Source organism: Larimichthys crocea, chromosome XX (genome assembly GCF_000972845.2).
Source record: "Larimichthys crocea isolate SSNF chromosome XX, L_crocea_2.0, whole genome shotgun sequence".
NCBI classification, from domain to species: Eukaryota; Metazoa; Chordata; class Actinopteri; family Sciaenidae; genus Larimichthys; species Larimichthys crocea.
Genome location: NC_040030.1, coordinates 6686784 through 6707373, shown reverse-complemented (window position 1 = coordinate 6707373; position 20590 = coordinate 6686784). Strand labels below are relative to the sequence as shown.

At 40.8% G+C, this 20590-nt stretch overlaps 1 protein-coding gene across 2 annotated transcripts; it reads left to right on the top strand.

The window, feature by feature from the left end:
• Positions 1-10751: 10751 nt before the first annotated feature.
• On the top strand, positions 10752-18078 carry ccdc107 (coiled-coil domain containing 107). Of its 2 annotated transcripts, none has more exons than XM_019257860.2 (6): positions 10752-11127; positions 13312-13526; positions 13610-13679; positions 13820-13910; positions 14352-14461; positions 15374-18078. In XM_019257860.2, the coding sequence occupies exons 1-6, from the start codon at positions 10986-10988 to the stop codon at positions 15751-15753; spliced, it is 1008 nt and encodes a 335-aa protein (XP_019113405.1). In that variant the 5' UTR covers positions 10752-10985; the 3' UTR covers positions 15754-18078. The 2 variants fall into 2 exon arrangements, with proteins under 2 accessions (XP_019113405.1, XP_010750570.2); XM_010752268.3 differs by having other exon boundaries at positions 10754-11127; positions 13309-13526.
• The last annotated feature ends 2512 nt before the right edge of the window (positions 18079-20590 follow it).

The window sequence follows — 20590 nt, the reverse complement described above, 5'->3', positions numbered from 1 at the left end:
AGAGTTCACGGATTTCCCAAAACATTGTGTCAGACCGGGGCCCCCAGTTCATCTCCAGGTTCGGGAGGGAGTTCTGTCGACTCATCGGAGCCAAAACCAGCCTGACCTCGGGTTATAACCCGGAGGCCAACGGCCAGACGAACGCCTCAATCAACAACTGGAAACCGGCCTCCGGTGTCTGGTCTCTAGAAATCCTCGACATGGAGCAAACACCTGGTCTGGGTCGAGTATGCCCACAACCTACTGCCCACTCGGCCACAGGTATTTCACCGTTCAATGTGTATTTGGTTACCAGCCTCCTGTATTCGCAGACAACGAGCGGGAGGTGTCTGTGCCTCCGCCCATGCCATGGTTCGCCGCTGCCACCACATCTGGGCAGCCGCCAAGCGGTTTTAATTCGCCAAGGGGACCGGGTCAAGAAGACTGCAGACCGCAAGAGGCGACCCGCCCCAGCTTACCAGCCAGGACAGAGAGTGTGGCTTTCCGCCAAGGATCTCCACCTTAAAGTGCCTTCCAAGAAGCGGGCACCGCGGTTCGTGGGTCCGTTTCCGATCACCAAGCTCATCGGCCCTGCAGCAGTTGCCTTCGCCTGCCCGATCCCCCGTGTCACCCGACCTTCCACGTAAGCCGGATCAAGCCCGCCAAGGAGAGTCCGATGGTCCCAGCCGCCGCCCCTCCGCCGCCCCCAGAAGTGATAGACGGCGGTCCGGTATACAAGGTCAAGCGTTTACTGGCAGTTCGCAACCGGGGCCGAGGTAACAGTATCTGGTGGACTGGGTAGGATATGGTCCTGAGGAGAGGCAGTGGGTCCCGTCTCGTCATATCCTAGACTCTACCCATCACAGACTTCCACAGGGACCACCCTGACCAGCCTGGGCCGTCGGAGAGTCGGCCCTAGAGGGGGGGGTATGTCACACACCGCGGTGAGGTCAAGCTGGGTTTTTGTATGTCTTGTCATTTCCTGTTTTATTTTGAAAGTAAACTCTCCTCTCGTTTCAGGTCACTTGCCCTTCCTCATGTGTCACCGGTCTGATTGTCTTCCCCGCCCTGATTGTTTCCACCTGTTCCTATTACTTGTGTATATATTGTCTGCGTCCCCTTTGTCTTGTGCCAAAGTGTTTCGTCTCCGTAGCGTTCACACAAGCTAGTTTCATGCCCACAGCCACAGCCTTATAGCTCTAGTGATCTTTTGTTTTCTCCTCGTAAGAGTGATTTTTTTTGTAATTTCATAGTCTCAGCCTAGCCTATAGCTCTAGTGTTCTTTTGTTTTCTTCCTCGCAAGAGTGATTTTTTGTTGTATTATCTTAGTCTAGCCCTTTTGGTTTCCAAGTGTTTAGTCTAGTGTTTTGTCAGCCTCATAGGAGCGTCCTTAGTTAATGTTTTCATAGTCTTTTGTTTTCTCCTCGTTGTGAGTGATTTTGATTTTGTTAATCTTTGATAAACGTAGTTCGGAGTTTTTTCCTCCTCGGAGTGATTTTTGTTTCTCTTAGTTTAGGCCTATTTTTATAGCCTCACTCTTTCGTAGGATCTTGTAGACCTGAATAAAGCTACGCCACCCCAACTCTGCATCTGAGTCCTCATTTGAGTCCCGGCCGACACAATGTCCTGACTGAAACCTCTGGGAGCGTTGCTTGTACGTATGAGTCATACAAACCTCCAGTTAATGTTCAGTTGGCATCAGTGGCGTCACTAGGCCTATTTTAGGGGGGCTTCAGCCCCCCTAAAAATTCTCAAGCCCCCTAAATAATTTGGTGGTGTTTTATTATTATTTTTATTTATAAAAAAAATTTTTTCACAAAAAAATGCCTATTTATGCAATACAAAGTGGCCAGAATATGAGTTTAAACCAATAATCATAAAACTGTCATTATTCACTTAAATATGATCATAAATCTCATTTCATCGGTACGGAGAGAGAGCCCCTTCAGTGCGTCATTATACAATCCATTCCACTTTTCATATAGAGAACGCCCACACACTGAAATTCCAGTCCATGTTTTCCATGCGACCCTGCTCACTGCGCTTGCGTGTTTACCTCTGAAGTACACAGAGCCGAACCTCACAGCGGCAAGAGCAGAGCGCGAACGCATGGGTGAAGGGTGGACATTAGAGCCTTTTTCAAGGAAGTAAGCATTCATCACTGCTGGTAGTAACACTTAGCTAACAGCAGAAAAGTTCCATGTAATTAATAAACCAAAATGTTCTGTGTTTGAATCCCAGCTGGCCAGCTCTGAAAGTTCCTAGCTGCTGCTAGCTAGTTGAGATGACTTCTGTTAACCATTCCCGCTATTCGTTTCCTGACCGTGGTCGGGAAACACAGGGAGAGCCGTCTTCTCCAGGGCCGAAGTAGTTTCTCCGGGGCGAACTCCCAAGATTCGACTCCACACTAGTGATGCGCGGGCCGGCCCGAAACGCAGGCTTTTATTTGTATTTTAGCACAATTTAACTGGTGTTGTTAGCTGGTAAAGCAGCTGAAGGTGTATGGAGGCGTCATCGTCTTAGATTAATCAATTGATTGACAAAGTTTTAATTGGTGCTCTGAAAAAATTTTCGGCGCGCGCATAGCGCGCAATAACTTTTCTCCTCTATGGCCTAAGCCACCCCAGTTTCTTAAACCTAGTGACGTCCCTGGTTGGCATACTGATTTAAAGTGAGAAATCAAGAAGTATTATATATAATAGTGTATATATTATTATATATATTATTATTTTGACTGTGTGGTTCTGAAGGGGTACCAAGTTGGGTTTGAGAACCCCACGTTGCCACTACATGGCTGTTTTGGGCTGCACTCGGCACAGAGAGACCCACTCTGAGATTTAAACTGTAGAAAAGACATTTTCGGGGGAGTTTAAAAGTACTCCTTTGTTTAAATCAAAATCAGGGATCATCTGCTCTGTGTCCTGTGGGAAACGTTGATGCTAATTGTGTACACACTGGGGGTGAAAAAGAATTTTCGTCCTTTTACCTCAGACTACTACTGCTGTAGTTAGAAAGACATCTGACCAGACATCACAATTAAAGGCAATATTTTCTCCTCAAATACTGGCTGGAATCGTCGGTAGACTGAAAGGATGGGATGGGATTTCGTGTTTCTGTTCACTTCTCTTTTGTGTGAATGGATGAATGGCATGTGGCCGTATGAGGAAACATTTGAGAGAGAAAAACTGCAAATGACTGAGATAAATGTCAACTTTACTGTTGGAAATCCATCCTGGGATTTCAGATACTTCCAAGAATGTATGCAAGTGTGGTTGACTGTAGCCTGTAAAAAGATGTGGTGTGACAAAAGCTGCGAGTTTGAATCCAGTGACTTAAAAAGGTAATTGATCTGAGTGCCAAATGTGTCACTACCTGTTTCACCTGTACTAGAAGCTAAGTTGCAAACTAGAGCTTTAAAAATGACTAAGATAAAACAAAGGCATGTTAATGATTTGTAGAAATGTGCAAAAACTATGACGTATGGCATAAGTAGAAAAGCGCTCTCTGTCTGGCTACAACTGTCAAGCACAAATCTCTTTTTGCAATAACATAGCCGAGTAAATAAGCTCATTACGGGCAACAAATTATGAAGAATTTCTCCTACTAACAGCTACAGTAGTGAATTAGAAAGGAAAGTCAATGCACAGACAGGAGAAGGAAGACAGCAGACAATCTAATGAGTCAGAGTTAGAAGGGGAAGGAGCCAGACCCAGAGAGGAGGAGCCTTACACAGACCTGACAGTGACGAGGTGCAGATAGTAAAGCCAAAAACAAAACAAACCTCTGCTCTCCCTATTCAAGGATTACACCATTAAAGTTTAGCTCTGTTCAAGTAAGTGTTTAGTAAGTATTGTACGGAAGCCCTAAAAGGCCATACATATATACATTTTATTCCACCCGTTTTCCCGTGATAACGAGATAATTAGGTCGAGATCTTGAGAAAACAAAACGATAGTCTAGTGTATTAAATCAAGTGCGCCGTATTACAGAATGTATGGCAAATGCATGTAGTCCATGATACGGAGCGAGCAAACCTATTACGCCACTGTAAAATCCCTTTGATCCATATTTTCTAAAAAGGTTGATACACTTGATCTCAGGACCATCCTGACTGTTCACTCACTCAGTATAAAGCATATTTACTGTATCATTTTGGAGCAATTCATCCTCAAAGTTCATTATTTTGAATTGAAAAGGGCATTATGTACAATATTTACTCTCGAATTAATTAACTCGTTATCACGGGAAAACAGAGAAAAATTATCTCGTTATAACGGGAAAACGGGTGGAATAAAATGTATGCATGTATGGCCTTTTAGGGCTTCCGTAGTATTGTAACAATCATCACATACTATTTTGGTATAGTACAATCTTCATCAAACTTGATTTATATCTATATCTATCTAAAGAAAATACAAATAAAAAATGTTTTCAGTTTAACTACTGCAGACTGTTCGTACTGTTGGTTATGTCCAGGTTTTAATTTAAAACTTTCCCAGCATGTGCAACAAAGAGGACTGTAGCATTTAACCTTTCTGAGCAGTTTACACATTTGACTGCTGAGTTTTTAGTTATAAAAGAGAGGTTAGAGTGTGAACAATGTTTGTTTGTTGGTTCACCAGAGATGTGGCATACCAGCTATCCGACATACAGCAGGGATTGTTTAATGCTAAAGATTCATATCCACACATCACTGTGGCCGTTACTCATTTACTCATGGCTGTGAGCTGTAACACCTGGACATGGTGGTTCAGTGCCAGGCCTTGAAAGAAGCTGTACCAGCTTCTCAAGACTAAACAGTAACACACTTAGGTCAGGAACTGTACATGTTATCTTTAGGTGAACACATTCAGTTTTCACCGTCTACATTTTCCATCTTTTTTGTGAGCTAAACATGAATTTCATGTGCGTTTTGTAAATTTGTCTCAAATCAAATCAAATCAAATCAAATTTTATTTGTATAGCCCAAAGTTACAAAGTACATTTGCGTCAGAGGGCTTTACAATCTATACAGGGAGTAACACCCTCTGTCCTTAGACCCTCGGTTTGAGTGAGGAAAAACTTGTCCACAAAAAACCTTTAACAGGGAAAAAAGGTGGAAGAAACCTCAGGAAGAGCCACAGAGGAGGGATCCCTCTCCCAGGACGGACAGACGTGCAATGGATGTCACGTGTACAGGACAAATCAACGCAAACATATAGTACAATGACTGATAAAATTATTACAGTAGCAGTGGAACCTGTGATAGACATAGAGAGACACAGATGCACAGCAGCAGCAAATCATCAACTAACTATAAACTGTAATGGAGATATGGTAGCACACAGCAGCAGCCACGATCCATGAGAACCTGCTGGACAATAGCACAAAAACTCCGGGGAAGAAATTGATTTAAAGTTCCCATTTATACCAATTTCCAAAGCAAACCGCCCTGATGAATGGTGGTTCAGCAGCTCCAAATTATGCCTGACATCAATTCAATTTTAGCTTCTTTACCATCTAACTCCACACACTACGCAGTCATTGATTGTCTGTCTGATACCGTTGCATACAGATAGCCAGTATCTGTTTCCATACACATTCAAAGATAAACAGTGCACGTTTGTCGCAGGGTTGTGTTGAGAGTCCCACGGTGTATGTAGCGGTGGTAAAAAGAGACCTGCATGGACTCCACCTGCCAGGGCCCACACAGGCTCTATCTTGCTGCTACAGAGTTGTAAATCTTGTGAGGTGATTTATATGGGTCATGTTTTGAAGGATAGACAATACCTTTTGTCACCTGAGAGGGGTGAAACTGCTAGTTAACATGCCTCCACTCACAACCAGGGTACAGATGCTCTCTTTTCTGGGAATGGCTAATTACTGCAGACACTGGTTTTTGAATATGCAACTCTGTTTTGCAAGCCGCCACACTGAAATCAGCTCCATCTGTGGTACAATGGACTGAGGAAATGCACAAAGCCTTTCAAGATCTGAAACATGCTCTCACCATAGCTCCAGCATTGGGTTTGTCTGATAAGTCAACCTCTGACACCACACAAAACGTCTCTGCTTTGGACGGATGAGTTTATGACTGAATATGTGAAAAGATTAACTGACATTTTGAATTTTTATCATTACAGGTGTCTGAACAGCTCCCGAAACCATCTGAGGAACCAATTCATCCTTTTAATGTAATGTTTAATGTTAATTAAAAAAAGTCTTTGTCTCTCAGGTGGAACCAGGTGTTGATGACAACTAGGACTTGTATTTTCTGCGCTCTAACCAAACTGTTAACTGTTTAATTAATTTAGTATTGCAAACAATCAGCTACTGCACAGGTGATTAGACTGCAGTGTGTGTGTGAATCTGTGTGTGTGACTTAGGCTGAATAAAGCTATGCATTCGGAGGACATATTTCAGACTAAAGAAATGTTCATTGTAGACACAGTTTTTGTCCCCATTTGGGAAACTCCAGGTCAGTGGTGTGGAGTGATTTGACTGATCTGACTTTATATAGCCTGAAGAAAAAAGCTGCTTCTTGCTCAGCTAGTGCATGTTTCGAGTATCACATATTTTCTTTTTTTTCAGATGCTTAATCACCATCAGGGTCTTCCTGCTGGGTGTAAATTTCCTGCTGACCGGGCAGTTCACATCCGGTACTGTGCTTTGCTATGCACTGTACTCTGCAGTCCGGTCACTTCAGTTGAACTCAATTCAGTTTATCTGCCATAAATAATCATAACATCAAAGTTAAATGTACTTCTGTGAGCTCCTCCTATACATTGTTAATGAAACTAAATAAGTAATAATAATCATGGTAGCAACTTTTATGAGAAGAAACAAAAATGTTCCTCAGAAAGAAAACAAAAAAGAAAACAGGATCTGTCAGTTTGTGGTTAGATGTGTGTGTGTGGGTGGGTGTGGTTATTTCCCCTCACATGCTCCAAGTTTGACTTTCACTTGTGAATGTAGAACTGACAGGAAGGTTGAAGGCTTGAATGTGGGCAAGAAAAGAACACGTTAAGAAGCGCCTTTGTCGTTGCAGTGCCTTTGGCAGCTGCTTCTGTAGTTGTGGAAATTGCTGTAGAAACCCTTTTCCTCTGCGTATTTCATGCTTCACTGAGGGCCAAGAGCTCAGCAGCTTGTGCTGAATATAATGTAATGTGATGGTAATTTGTCAGATAAAAAACAACTATGTGTGGTGTAACAACAGCACAACCATTCATTTTGCCCGTGATGCAGAGCTAATTAATAGAACCACGTGTCTTTAATCCTTAACCAACGCTGCACAGACCAGTGTGATGCTATAGCTGTGTGTGCAGGATGTGAGGCAATGCATGTGGAGCCATAAGTGTGTCAAAATAAGAAACACCCTCTTGATGTAACTATGTACAGGTAAGAGGTTTGAGTTTATCATTGTGGCTTTTACATAACATAGATATGGCATAGGCACATCTCTGATCAACAAAGAGTACAAAGGGTTTGTTTGTTCTCTAATTTGAATGCACATTTGAATGTGACCCAAACCACTGCATTTGTTGCAGCGTGAAATGACAAATACATCTTTCTTTAGCTGTTTTTCGTGTCCTGTACCATTTCGTTACATCTCCTGAAGACTTTTTTTTTGTGAATTTATGGAGAACACGGGATTTCAGATCAAATCATAGTTATTGCTCTGCAGTAAGTAATGTGATGCTGGAAAATCCCAAGTCTTACAGTAACAGTTAACGTGCAAATCGACTCTGCAGCGCAGCACAGACACAGGCCAACTGACGTTTCACTGCTCTTCCCACGCGGTGAAAGCAGCAGAGTTCAGCAAGGAAGTGTGTGTGAAACCACATATCAAATATTTTTCTCAATTGTTAAACCACTAAAACCCATTGGCTGAATAAAGTTTTCAGTTGCCTGAACTTATTTAGCTAATTGTGCAGTCTGTTGTCACCTTAAATCATTTCGCATGGTAAAACACAATGTGCAGATCTCACTTACACTTTTCAGCAAAACTCCGAACACATTCTGCACTCTAATGCACATGTCATTCATATTGGTAAACACCAAGTGGCAAAAATGAAATACAAATAGAGCAGACATGTCATTCATTAAAACACAACCACTCAAAATTGATTTCACTTGTTTCAAATGATGTGACACTACCAGTATAAGCCAGTTCAGAGAGCAAACGGGTTGTTAAAGAAAGTAGAAGAAGAGGACAAAGTGGAAGAGGATGACAAAGAGTGGAAATATGCGATGAAATTCGAGCAGCAATCATAGAGCATGTTCTTGTCCATGGACTGACAATGTGTACTGTAATTGTATAGCCCTGAACATTGTGCTTTCCATTTGTTTACAGTACTGACTGCTCAATAGACTTTGACTGGTTGTAGTCATATCAACAAAGAACAAGAATTACAGAATCACAGAGACAAAGGAAGTCTGTGAGATGCAGTGTACAGTACTGTAAAAATAGGGGTACAAGGAGGAGAAAGAACAAAAAAAATGCAATGGGCAAAGCAGAGCAGTAATTTCTGATCAGTTTTGAGCTACTATGATAGAATGACAATGATGGAAAAATCTGAAATTTGTTTTGAGATTAAAAATGTACTTCTCCTCGAGAACTACTTGTTTTGAACAATGTGTTTTCTATTTTTTGGTGTATTGTTTACTGACTGCTTTATAGTGTAGATCATTTTGATCGCTTTGTTTATGATTTGAGAGCAGTGTTTGGTTTTGAGCACAGGTAAATCTGTTTTGAGCCGAAAGTTTGATTTTCAAAGTAAGAAACCCAGATATGATGATATGAGCTGTGTTAACAAAACAGAGATGCAGTGCATCCCTGAAAACTGCAGGCGGCAGTGTCGCTCATTTCTTACTGTGTACTACCAGAGAGACGGAGACGAGTGTCCCGGACGTTTGGGTACGTAGCATTCAAAATAAAAGCCCATAACTAATTTTTTTTATGTAGTTTGAATATTAATTAATTAATTAATTCACACCACCAATAGCAAATACATTGACGATGAAATGTAGAATATTTTATTATATGTGTGTTAGGGTTATAGGTATACAAAGAGCAGCATGTAGCCTATGGGCTACAGGCATTACATTAGACACTGTTTTATGATTGCACCACATTGCCTGTGTTAAATCACCAACTTTTTCCATGGCATTAACATTTACACCAGAATATTTGTCTAAATAAATGATTGCCGGCCCTCATGTCAGCTCTATTGAGAAAATGTGACGTTTAGAGAAAACAGCAGATGCAGTAGCTCTTTCAGTGCTGATCAATTATGTATATTAGTTCCAGGCACCCACAATAGCAACATATGCCCCAGTAGATATGTGTCTTTTTCTTAATTTGTTATCATGTGAAATATGAGAGGTAAGCCTGGACACGGGAGCTGACAGCAAGGCCGAGTCAAACCTGAAGACAGGCTAACAGACAGTGTTGTCAGCCAGTGGAAAGTGTTTTTGACTTTAGCTGTTTTCTCACTGCTTCTAGTCTTTATGTTAAGCTACCATCTCCTGGCTGTATCTTCATATTTAACAGACAAATATGAGACTTTTCTTATCTAACTTTTGGCAAGAAACCAAATATTTCACAAAATGTTTAGAGATAATACCAGCATATTTGCTTTTTGTCATTATTATTATTATTATTATTATTATTATTATATTTATTATTATTATTATTGCTCTCTACTGATAGTGAGCCACCCGATGGAGACACATATCACAAGGTGGTGCTTCTAATAAGTAGCCAAAATAAAAAAAAATAAAAAAAAACCTTAATGACTTAATGAAACACAGAACCACACGACCACCATGTCCTCATTTGTAGAGACGAGATGGAAAATGTTTCCCATTAGTTTGGCTTCACGTGGTCTATTCATGACGTGTACATGCTATATTAACAGCACTGGGTGTAATTCAAACCACTCAACCACATCCTCCAACATTAAAGGAAATTAACACAGCCCACTGCTTCAGAATAATCCTCAGGGGTCTAACTGTCTTTAGTGTGTGTGTTGCAATACAGAATACTAGATGTTATAAAAATTAGGATTATACTGGGGTTCATGTGTTTTAATTTATATAGTGTGTGTGTTTCCTGTGTTTTGCCTGTCTCGTGCACTTCCATTATTTGGCCTGTAATTTACTGAGGCTGGCAGGGAGAGATAATAATAAATCAGTAGTACAAGGTTAGGAGAGACTAGGAGTAGGGGAGTACCATTTAGATATGAATCATAATGCTCATTACTGAGCAGAAAACCAAAAAAAGAACGTTATGATATTATCTGTATCAGTGGGGAGGTATCCGAGACAGCCCATTTTTTATAAAAATGTATAAGAACCAACTGTTAGAGCTCCTCAAGGGGCCTTTTCTCTGTAACCCCTTTTGTGTGTTGCACTGTTAAATGCTCCTTCTTGTACAATAATAAATTCAACTTAAACTTTGATACTTTGAATCCAGTCTTCCTTATTCAAGGGTTTTTCTTTGAAAATTTCCATAACAATAGATTTGAGTCCTTGTACACTTATTGTTTCCTGGAAATTGTTATTTAATGTAACTAAAATAGGGCTACATCCACCAATAATTTCTTCTCATTGTACAATAGTTTACATCATATATATTTATTAATTTATAGCAAATATATAATCTATAGGATAGCATATTTCTATACACTACGATACTAATTAATATCCCGATGAATGGCTGCTTCTGAAAATAATATATATATTTTTTATGAATGACTGCAGTCAGTTTTTCGTTTGACGCTTTTATTCTGAAAAGGCCTACCCGGAAGTCCCGTCTTGTTATTGCAGGGGAGCAGAGCACAGCTGTTTGCAGCCTAACATCCTGCTGTTAGGGCTCAAATATCACTCACTTTGACTGTATGTTAGTCTGACTGCGTCACGCTGCCTCCCGGTGTCCCGTATATATATTTTTTTACCGACTGCCGTTGCTCCATTTGGGCGGGTTGTCTCGTGTCGTTCACGCGCGTGTGGGTGCTCTCGAGAGGATGGTTCTGTCAACATCACAACAAGTCGCCCTGGCGTTCACGGCCGTGCTCTTCACGTTTGTCGTCCTGCCCAGGCTGTTTGGCGTCGGTGGCGGTGCCGGGGCGAAGGAAACTAGAATGGACTCTCGCCACGCGAGAAAAGGTATGAGGCGAAAGTGTGAGGTGTGGAAAAGACACACAGCACAATGGTTCCTGTGCGCTTGTTCCCACACGTCGTTTAAGTGGAACGCACAAGGTCTCTCCACTGTAGCCAAGGATACCTGAATGAAATGTCTTGACAGCAGACGACATGCACAGGGTTTATTCCACACTTAAATTGTTCATGTTCAAGTCTGTTAAAGGTACAAAACACCACTAAACCTAGGGTACTGTGTGTACTTCAAGTGATGTTGGACATGTGAGTTTCTCCTTAAGGTAAACAGCAGCTGCATTAGGTCATGGCTTTCAGTACATTTGACTGTTAAGCTCCACACTGACATGGCCGACATGGCTCTCTGCTTTCTCTCTGGCCGTCAGCTGTGGTTCATCTGTCGCCTGATGTCAAACCCACACAGCTGGTCGCCTCGTCCGAGTTACTGAAAATCATTGCAGTTAGTTGCGCTGGGCATTAACTGGACTGATGGTGGATGTAACTGTTGTGGAGACATTGCTGAAGTCAATGATGAGGTCAGGAGGGAAGAAAGTGTTCAGGAGCCTCTGATGTCTTATGCTGTATTATTTATTGACGCTTGGAGAATTAGAGACACTCTTAAAGTTCATCAGAAGTGTCTGTCTCACATTCTGCCCAACTTCTGCTGGTGGTCATACTATAAACCCATACAGATAACACCACAAATACTATACGTCCAGAGAGTGTTTTTACCCATGTGTACCCGTGTTACTGTCAGCATATTCTAGTCTGGAGACACAAATGTCTGTTTATGTTAATGAAACATCAATGGCAAGCTTTCTATTATGTCTAAGAAGGCAGCAAAAGGTCTCTTCGACCCTGGCCACCACAGTGTTGAGAAAGGCTGAACCCTGCTGTACTCAAACAAAGCCAAACAACTACTACTGCAGAGGACCTCAAGGCCCACATGTAACCTCGTGTATCTAAGGATAGAAAATTCCATAACAGTAACCGAAACAGTTTGCAGGAAAACAATGTGTATACAAGTTAAATACATTTCACCGTCATTAACCAACTGACCTGAAGGCAGCGGGCAGGGTGTTTCTGATGTAAACTGTCTGGTTTTCAGGAAACGTACACCCAGCAGTGCTGCAGGAAATCCCTAATGGTCATTAAGGAGCACAAAGAGATAAATACAGGATGCTCAAAACATGCACCACCAGACTGAAGCAGCAACCTTCAGTACATGATGCACAAAATAATCAAGAAAACCACTCCATGGAACTACTAGAGGTCTAAAACTCCCCAGGGAACTTTAAAATTATTTGATCTTGCTGTGCCTATATCATTAAATCTTGTCAATAAATTCAGGAGAGATGACTGTACTTTCATGCTCCATGGTAAGGAATTAAAAGGTACTGCCATAATGTTTTCCACCTGGAATACATGTACATTTATTCATGCTAGTAAGGAAGTTTATGGACTTGAGTCAAGGTTATTTTGTCCAACCTCCTAATAAATTGTTTAATTGGCGTTTCCTAATCCCGCTCTGTTTGTTGCAGCACTTTGCTGTAATCATGTTATCATGGGTGACTGTTAAGGATGCAGCAATGAACCGATTTCACCGTTAACTGCAGTTTGAAACCTCAAAGTTTTGCAACTGTAAAGGCTCAGCTACCACTCTCAAGTAGTGGTGAGTTGGGCTTTCAGTGCAATGTAAATGGTAAATGGACTGCACTTGGATAGCACCTTTCTAGTCGTCTGTCCACTTTTACACTGCATATCTCATTCACCCATTCACACACTGATGGCTGCCATGCAAGGTGACGACTGCTCATCAGTTTTAGGAGCTAACCATTCAGCCGGGGATCGAACTGCTGATCATCTGATTTAAAAACATTTCTGAATATCAAACCCCTCTCTACTCAAAACTGTGTTTATCTTTTTGTTCCTTCAGTTGAATGTTTGAGTTTCACTGTGCTTCAGGTTTAGCTTCAAGCGAAGCTTCAAACCAGGCTGAAAACCAGCCTGGCCAGGTGCAGAATAGTCTGGAGGGACATGTTTCTATGGTAACTTAGGTAAAGTGTATGTAAACATCTTTTAGGAGACACAACTACCTGAAAACAAGCCTTGTTTACTGAAGACTGGTTTTACTGGTAATCCTGTTTTATGAAACGGACAGAAACCTCACTCGTGATGTTGTGTTTGTACCAGCAGGTCCAGGCCCGGGTGCAGTGAGAGGTCATCCCATCAGTGTGAACACCCCTGGTTCCCCTCAGAGCCCTGAGAATGTGCAGCAGATGAAAAAGCTGATGGAGCAAGAGCTGAAGAGCGACAAGTACAAATCCAACAACAACAAGGGCTACGTGTTCACACTGATGCCTCTCTACGCCATCGGAGTTGGAGTGTTTGCAGCCTACAAGTTTTTGAAGGTAAGTAAACACAACGGCAAATTACACTGAGGGCATTTACAACTTTGTAAATCTGTATTTTGTTCTTTTGTTTTGAACTCCAGATCAAGTCTGCAGATGACCAGGCACAAAAGGACAAATTTGCAAAAGGAGCCAAAAAATCAGTTGAGGCAGGTGTGTGTCACACACACTGGGATTACTGTTTGCATATGTGTGTTTGCTCTGTTCAAACATATTTGGTTACCACAAGTAATCCACACATGGAGTTTTAATTCCTGTCGTGCGTGCGTTTTTTTGTGTGTGTGTGTGTGCAGAGAACCAGTTGAATGAGCTGGAACAAAGGCTAGCGCAGACGGAGCGGATGCTCAATTCCATCCTCACTCAGCTGGACCCACTCACTAACTGGTGAGTGACCGCTGTCACACATGGCATGACACCGTGTGAACCATGCCTCGTCTTCAAACATTCTAAACATGATGCTACCTCCATCCCTTTTCTTTTATTAGACCTGCAGTATAAATAATAATAATAATTTAATTTCAGAAATCCTAAAATATATCTTCTGCTATTTTCATGCTATGTTTGAGATGGTAGAAAATATTGTATGAGTGAGAGAAAGAGTAGCCTCGCCTCACTGGAGCCTTCCTAGTGTGAAGGAGAAACTATTGTGTCCACCAGATGCGTGACAACTCGAGCCCTAGAGCCAGTGTTTAGTTTGTCCACTCTGGTCTACAGTAGAATATACACATATACATATTGTATTCTATTTTGGCCATATTCTGTAGTAGACTTCACTCAGTCCGACATACTGAGATGAATTTGTTGTGACTTGTCATTTCTTTTCAGTGTGAAGTCCGTGGCCCAGGATCAGAAAAACGAGATCATGTCTCAGCTCCAGACTATCCGGTATCTGATGAAGAAGAGAGGAATGGACTGTCCACCCCTCAACTTCAACGGTGGGCTCAACCCGTTAACTCACTCTCAAGCAGCTCAGGCATCACAAACCCGTCAGGATACAACGACAGATGGTGCCTTTTTTAAAGATCCTGACAATACAGTCGTGCTCCAATTTTGCAGTCACAGCTTGCATAAAGTTGTCTTGTTGTTATGAACCACAATTTGAAATTCAATATGAGCAGCCACATCTGTATAAACGCATTTTGCATCTGATTATACGCCTCTGAATGTGGTTGAAGTCTAATTTGCAAAAAGATCAGAACACGGCCCGGCAGCTGTGTCTGATGACAGAATGCGAGATTGACTACGATTAACTTCCCATTGTTTCTAAAATGACTGCTGACACTTGTTTTGCCTTTCCAGCTAAATCTTGTTACCTATCAAGCTAATCTGTCAGGACAGAAATAGATAGATACTTTATTGATCCCGAGGGGAAATTCAAAAGGCAATCAGGCACTAGTTTTGTGGATACTTTTTCAAACATTTTTACACTGGTATACAAACAAGCTTTAATTTTTCATGTGCTGTTTCCTCCGCAGGCTTTCACTACAACCAAATACTACGCTTACTGTGATAGTAATCAATCAAACAAGCCAGCTGCTGCTGAAGTGTTTGGTTTCAGGGGAAACAGTGTAATGCTGTACATGTTTCAAACAGTGGCTTTCATTGATCTGAGGCATTTGTTTGAGTGTAGAGATACTGTATTATAGTATAGTACATTGTTCCACTGAACTAATTTCATCAGTACAATAGTAGTCTTAGTCTCTTTAGAAACCCTGGTTTCATTTATTTGTTTGTGTCCAGCCTTTCTTTGAGACTGGGGCATGACTGTATGGAAATACACACGTTTAGTCATTTTTTACTAATAATTAATGTCATTCACTTTATACTACTTGTTTTGTGACTTTCAGAGGCATCCTGCGGGCGAAATCTAGATGACCTCATTGAGTCACTCGGAGCCAACGACACCTCCACCGTGGAAGCTTCTCTGGCGGAAATGCAGGCCTCTGCAGGAGCAGCGGTGGCTTCTGAAAAAGTTTATGAAAAGCATTTGGAAGATAAAGACAAAGCTACGACAGAAGGTGAAGAGATGAGGGAGCTCATACCGGAGGAATCTGAAGGGGAAGCAGAGGGAGAAGGGAAAATGGAGGAAGAGGAGGACGGAGATGTAGAGGAGGAAGGATTGGAGGACTCGGAGCCTTCACTAGAGGAGTCATGGGAGACAAACATTGAGGAGGTTGGAGCGGAGCATCCTGTGTCAGGCCTCAGACGACGCAACAGGCCTGAATGAACTCACTGCAGGACTTCTGCACTGTACAGAAATGTGACATATTATTCTGAATATTTATTATCCGAACGGCTTTCATTCCAATAAGGCTGTCTGCATATCCTTAAAAACAAAGATTGCATTCATAAGAAACACTAACTACATAGGAAAAGAAACAGTCAACACATAGGGCCCCTTTTTTCCTGTTGTACCAGGCAAAATGTAGGTCTAGGCTATTATTGCTCATATAGGTGCAGTGTACTATGTGCAAAAGGGTTTGGTGAGTTCCTTTGTAAAGCAGAATTTAAACTTGAAAAAACAGATTCAGTTCTCTGTCATAGATGCATTTTCTGACTGGTATTCTCTGGTGGCAGAAAACACACAAAACACATCAGAAGCACTAGTGAGCAAGATGGGTGCCAACAGGCAGCACTTCAGACTCCTGTCTGAACACAGACCGGGGTGCAGATGCATAAAACTAGTCTTAAAAGTGTAACGACCTAAATAAAATTCTTTGTCTTGACTAATTTTTCACACTTTAGCGTCATCACAGATTGCTATACAGACACTGGAGTATGCATGATCTTGCATTCTCACCTCACTGTTTTTTAAGTGTGTGGGAAATGTTTTGTTTTTTAATGCATACATATTTATATACATCTGGCCCCAGGTCCTCTAATATCAACTCACAGCACTACACCCCCCCACCCCCTTACCAAAATAATAACACTTTAACTTGCTATGCCTCATCTGCTTGGGACTCTCATCTTGTTGCTCCCCTCACTTTTGCAGTGTTTGCACTGCACTGGGTACAAACTACAGAAGAGACGTACTAACCACAGGGTAGTCCAGCATAAAGCTATTTGTTTTAGTCTCGTGCTGACTTGATAGAGCCAATAACCTCCTTTACTTTCTTGTTGTCATTAATTTTTTTTAACACAAATTATCACCTTTTTAAACATGCCTGATTTTGGAATGAAATTTCTATACATGTTTTGTTTTAGCACTGTCATAAGTTTAGGTTTGTGCCTGCTTCTGAATTCAAATAGTTAAGGAATATAGACTACATTAAAGGAGGTTGTCGTAAGTGTCACCTGTACCTGCTTATTTGCCTTTACCACTCCTTACTCGCGGTGGACAACTTGTCAAACACAGATCTAAGATGTCCTACTGGGAGACTTAAACCAAAAATGAAAAAATGATCTTTTGATGCCATTGTCCGACTATCATAAATGCCACAGGACAGGAGCTTGGAGGTTTTTAAAGACATAGCTTCTTGTGTCTGTTAGTCTAGAGAAAATGTGCTTTCACTGTTGCATCTTAACCCTGTACCATCCCCTACTGCCACCCTGTGCCCGTGTCAAGTGTGAGAAAACTGCCGAGATGAGTCCTCCCATAAACACACAATACATTTTTTTTTTAACCATAAAGGAATTGACATTCATGCTGCTGGATGTACATTGTAAAAGTGTGGACTTGTGGCATGTGGCCATTGTGGCAAACACAACTCTAAAACATAACTCTGCATGTTTTTTTTTTGTTTTTGTTTTTTGCCTTCACCTTGTGACTGCATGATGTTTTTATTTATTCAAGAGGAAAATGACAATCATTACGATCATTTAATCAACCAGAGACACGTTCAATTTCTCTGTTTGTTGGATACTAATATGGTATCCAATGAAGAAATATACCATATATTTCAGTACTTAATTTGAAATCTCAATGAAAGGTTGTTTTAAGGATGTTTCCATTATTTTCTGTTGTTTGGCTCTAACTCTACATTTCCAAATAGTTAACTAATTTAGCTCCTGATTTTAAAAAAAAAACTGAAAATACAATTTTGTCATTGGCACTGATGTCAGTCATTACCCAGCAGCATATTTATGACTGCAGTTATGACTACAACAGCACTAGTTCAGTTAGTTATAAATCTTAGCATGTACTGTATGAACTGACCATTTTTATCTATTACAGTTGAGGTCACAGTCATTTAATTGAACTTGGCAGTTTATAACCGTATCCTAAATGTTGATTAAATAAAATGTGATAAGTAAGCTATGTTACTAAATAAGTTTAGTAAAAATTAAAAAAGAAGTAACTGTCAATAAGATACTCCAGGAGTATAGCATTTATAGTGCTAGAGGTCCACCTATATTTGATGAGGAGCTACTCGACTTCACATCCATTTTATTGCCATCTGTTGGAAACCATAAATCTTTGCCTTCATTTATTTTGTAAATGTTTTGTATCAGTTCTCCACTTTATGCATTAATACATTTCTGTGTTTCATGTGAGGGTTGAGTGATGAAGCTCGGCTTGACTTAGTAGAAAATAAAACGACAAAAAAAAGTGACGCTGTCTGTCTGCATGACTTTTAAACAGAAGACGGTCATTTAAGCTTCAAAGTGACTTTGTGTAAATGGGGTTGATGCTAATACTACAGATTAAACTAATAAATTATAAATTCATTTAAATGTAATATAGATTTGAGCGTTCTATCACGTGTTTCTTACTAATTGTATTTTATGACGTGGAGAGTCATCCTTCCCACACAGGTGTCACTCAATCAGTTACTCTGGTGTCACTCAATCAGTTACTCTGATTGAGTGTGCCTGAAAGCGCACACTATACTGTATGTTATCCACCGCGCTTCTTCCGCTTATTATTCTTTTATGCACACACACAAAACGGGTATCAAAACGTGTGGCTCGGCCAGGATTGGTGTGCTATGACTTTTCTAAGAGTTAAAAACCACGCCAAAAAAATTAATGGGTGTGTATTGCGAGAATGTTCAAGAGCTAAAGTGAGTGATGTCATCGCTAGAGTGGAGAGGGAGAGAAAAAGTCGTCAAAAATAAATTTGTAAATTGCGATTGTGGCCTCAAACGTCAAGCTACAGAAATCATTTATAGTTAGAAACACAGGAAAATGTGTCGTCTCACTCACATTCGCCTGCTAAAACTGTCACATTTATAGTTTTGGCGGGAAACACAAAGATGCAGCAGCAACACCTTTTCACAGCCTCATAAACTGCCATGTTATTTTGAGAAGAGAACTTTCCAGAAGGAGCAGGGAGCACCTGTGCTTTCTCTCACTCCTGAGGCCAAAGTTTATACAATTTTCGCCTGAAAATGGACAAGGATATGGTCCATGAGACGAGGATTCTTGCGGTCATTTCGGATTTTGGTTTGCGGCACACCTTATGCCATGTTCGGCCACTTCTTCAAGGGACTTCATTTGAAGCTTTTGTGTCTGCTCAGGGGTCAGAGGGAGAGGGAGTGACCTGTGACTAATTACTCAGACACTGACACACAGACAGGGAGGAGAGGGGGGAGGGGCTATTTTCAAAATAAGAGTCAGAAGGCAGAAGCCCAGCGACGGCCATTTTAGCAGGTATTGGCACTTAATTTGAACTTGTCTGTCTAAAAGACAGAGACAGCAGAGCAGCTAGCGCAGTAGCACTAGCTGTAAAGACATGCTGATTGCTAACATTAGCGGCCAATGCTAAAATTTGTGCTAACGTTAATTGATAGCGTGTCAGCGCTAGCAATTAACGTTAGCCACTAGGAATTAAATACATGTTAATTGCTAACATGCTAATGCTAACATGCTAATGTTAATTGCTCGTCACTCTCAAAATTTCCGTGGGAATTTTCTAGTATTGAATTTGCTGAGCAGTGACAGTAATAAAGTATGGGGTGGGACAACGGGGCCAGAGTCAGGCACACTCAAAATTTCTTTAGAAATTTTCTAGTTCCCTGATGTAAGACTGTTTTGTAAAACTGAAACCTCTGAGTAACCTAATTAATCATTACTTGTCTTCCTCTAATCTGCTGAGTAAGAGATTTCTCTACTTTTAAACATTAGATTTAAAAATTTATTTTCTTTTAGTTATTTGTTATTGTTTCAAACGGGGCCAGAGTCAGGCACACTCAAAATTTCTTTAGAAATTTTCTAGTTAGTTCATGCTGCATTCAAGTCATGTACATTGTTTGATAATTACTTACTTAGAACTGTGAAAAATTGGCAGAGGTGCCAAAAAAACAAACAAATAAGGCATTAAGCTCACATCTCATCATCACATGTTGTCAATGAAGCATATTTCTAATCATTACAGAATACAACTGTTGCGCTGTTGTCAGTGAATGCTCATACATTTTAAACAGGGGGAATCTGTCCTGTCAAAGCAGAGCTATGCTGGAAATGACGTGAGGTAAGTAAACGTAACACAGCAATAAACAGTAGTAGTAGAAGTAGTAGCTAAGAGCATTAGCACATTTCAGGTTGATTTTGTTAACTTGAGTAGCCTGTTTACATTTCCAGCAGACAAATAAACATAATTTTGTATACTTTCTTTTGGCAAACTGAAAAATGTAAGTCTAAACTTTTTCTTTCAAGTCATATTTAGCCCTCCACAAACCAACTTTTGAGACAAATATCTGGTTATTTAGCTGCTAAATGCTCCAATATGTAACCTTAATTAGTATCATTGGTAACACCTTTATTTACCCTACTATGTCAAAATGGCTGCTGTGAAAAAGGTCAGTTACGTGTGCTGAAAAGCTATTTAATTACACCTGCAAGCCAAGATACCTGCTGGGGAAAAAGGCCAGTGATAAAAGCTCTAAATAACTCTCATGGGTGTTTTTATGTCTGTGTTGAACATATGGAAGCTTATATGTTCAACACAGACATAAAAACACCTATGAGAGTCAAACATGGGACTGTAAAATAACATTGCATGTTTGTTGTGCTGCTTTCTGTAGCTGTGGTCTTCCATATTAGCAAGCATCTGATTCTGTTCTCATATGGATACACCTCTTTGTATCTGCAGATTCACAGTTAAGTGATTCAAGCTGAAG

Bases quoted from the DNA above. Each gene is read 5' to 3' on its own strand.
- ccdc107 (XM_010752268.3), top strand. From the start codon at position 10,986: ATGGTTCTGTCAACATCACAACAAGTCGCCCTGGCGTTCACGGCCGTG. The intron at 11,128-13,308 runs GTATGAGGCGAA...TGTTTGTACCAG, and splicing joins CTCTCGCCACGCGAGAAAAG to CAGGTCCAGGCCCGGGTGCA. The intron at 14,462-15,373 runs GTGGGCTCAACC...TGTGACTTTCAG, and splicing joins TCCACCCCTCAACTTCAACG to AGGCATCCTGCGGGCGAAAT.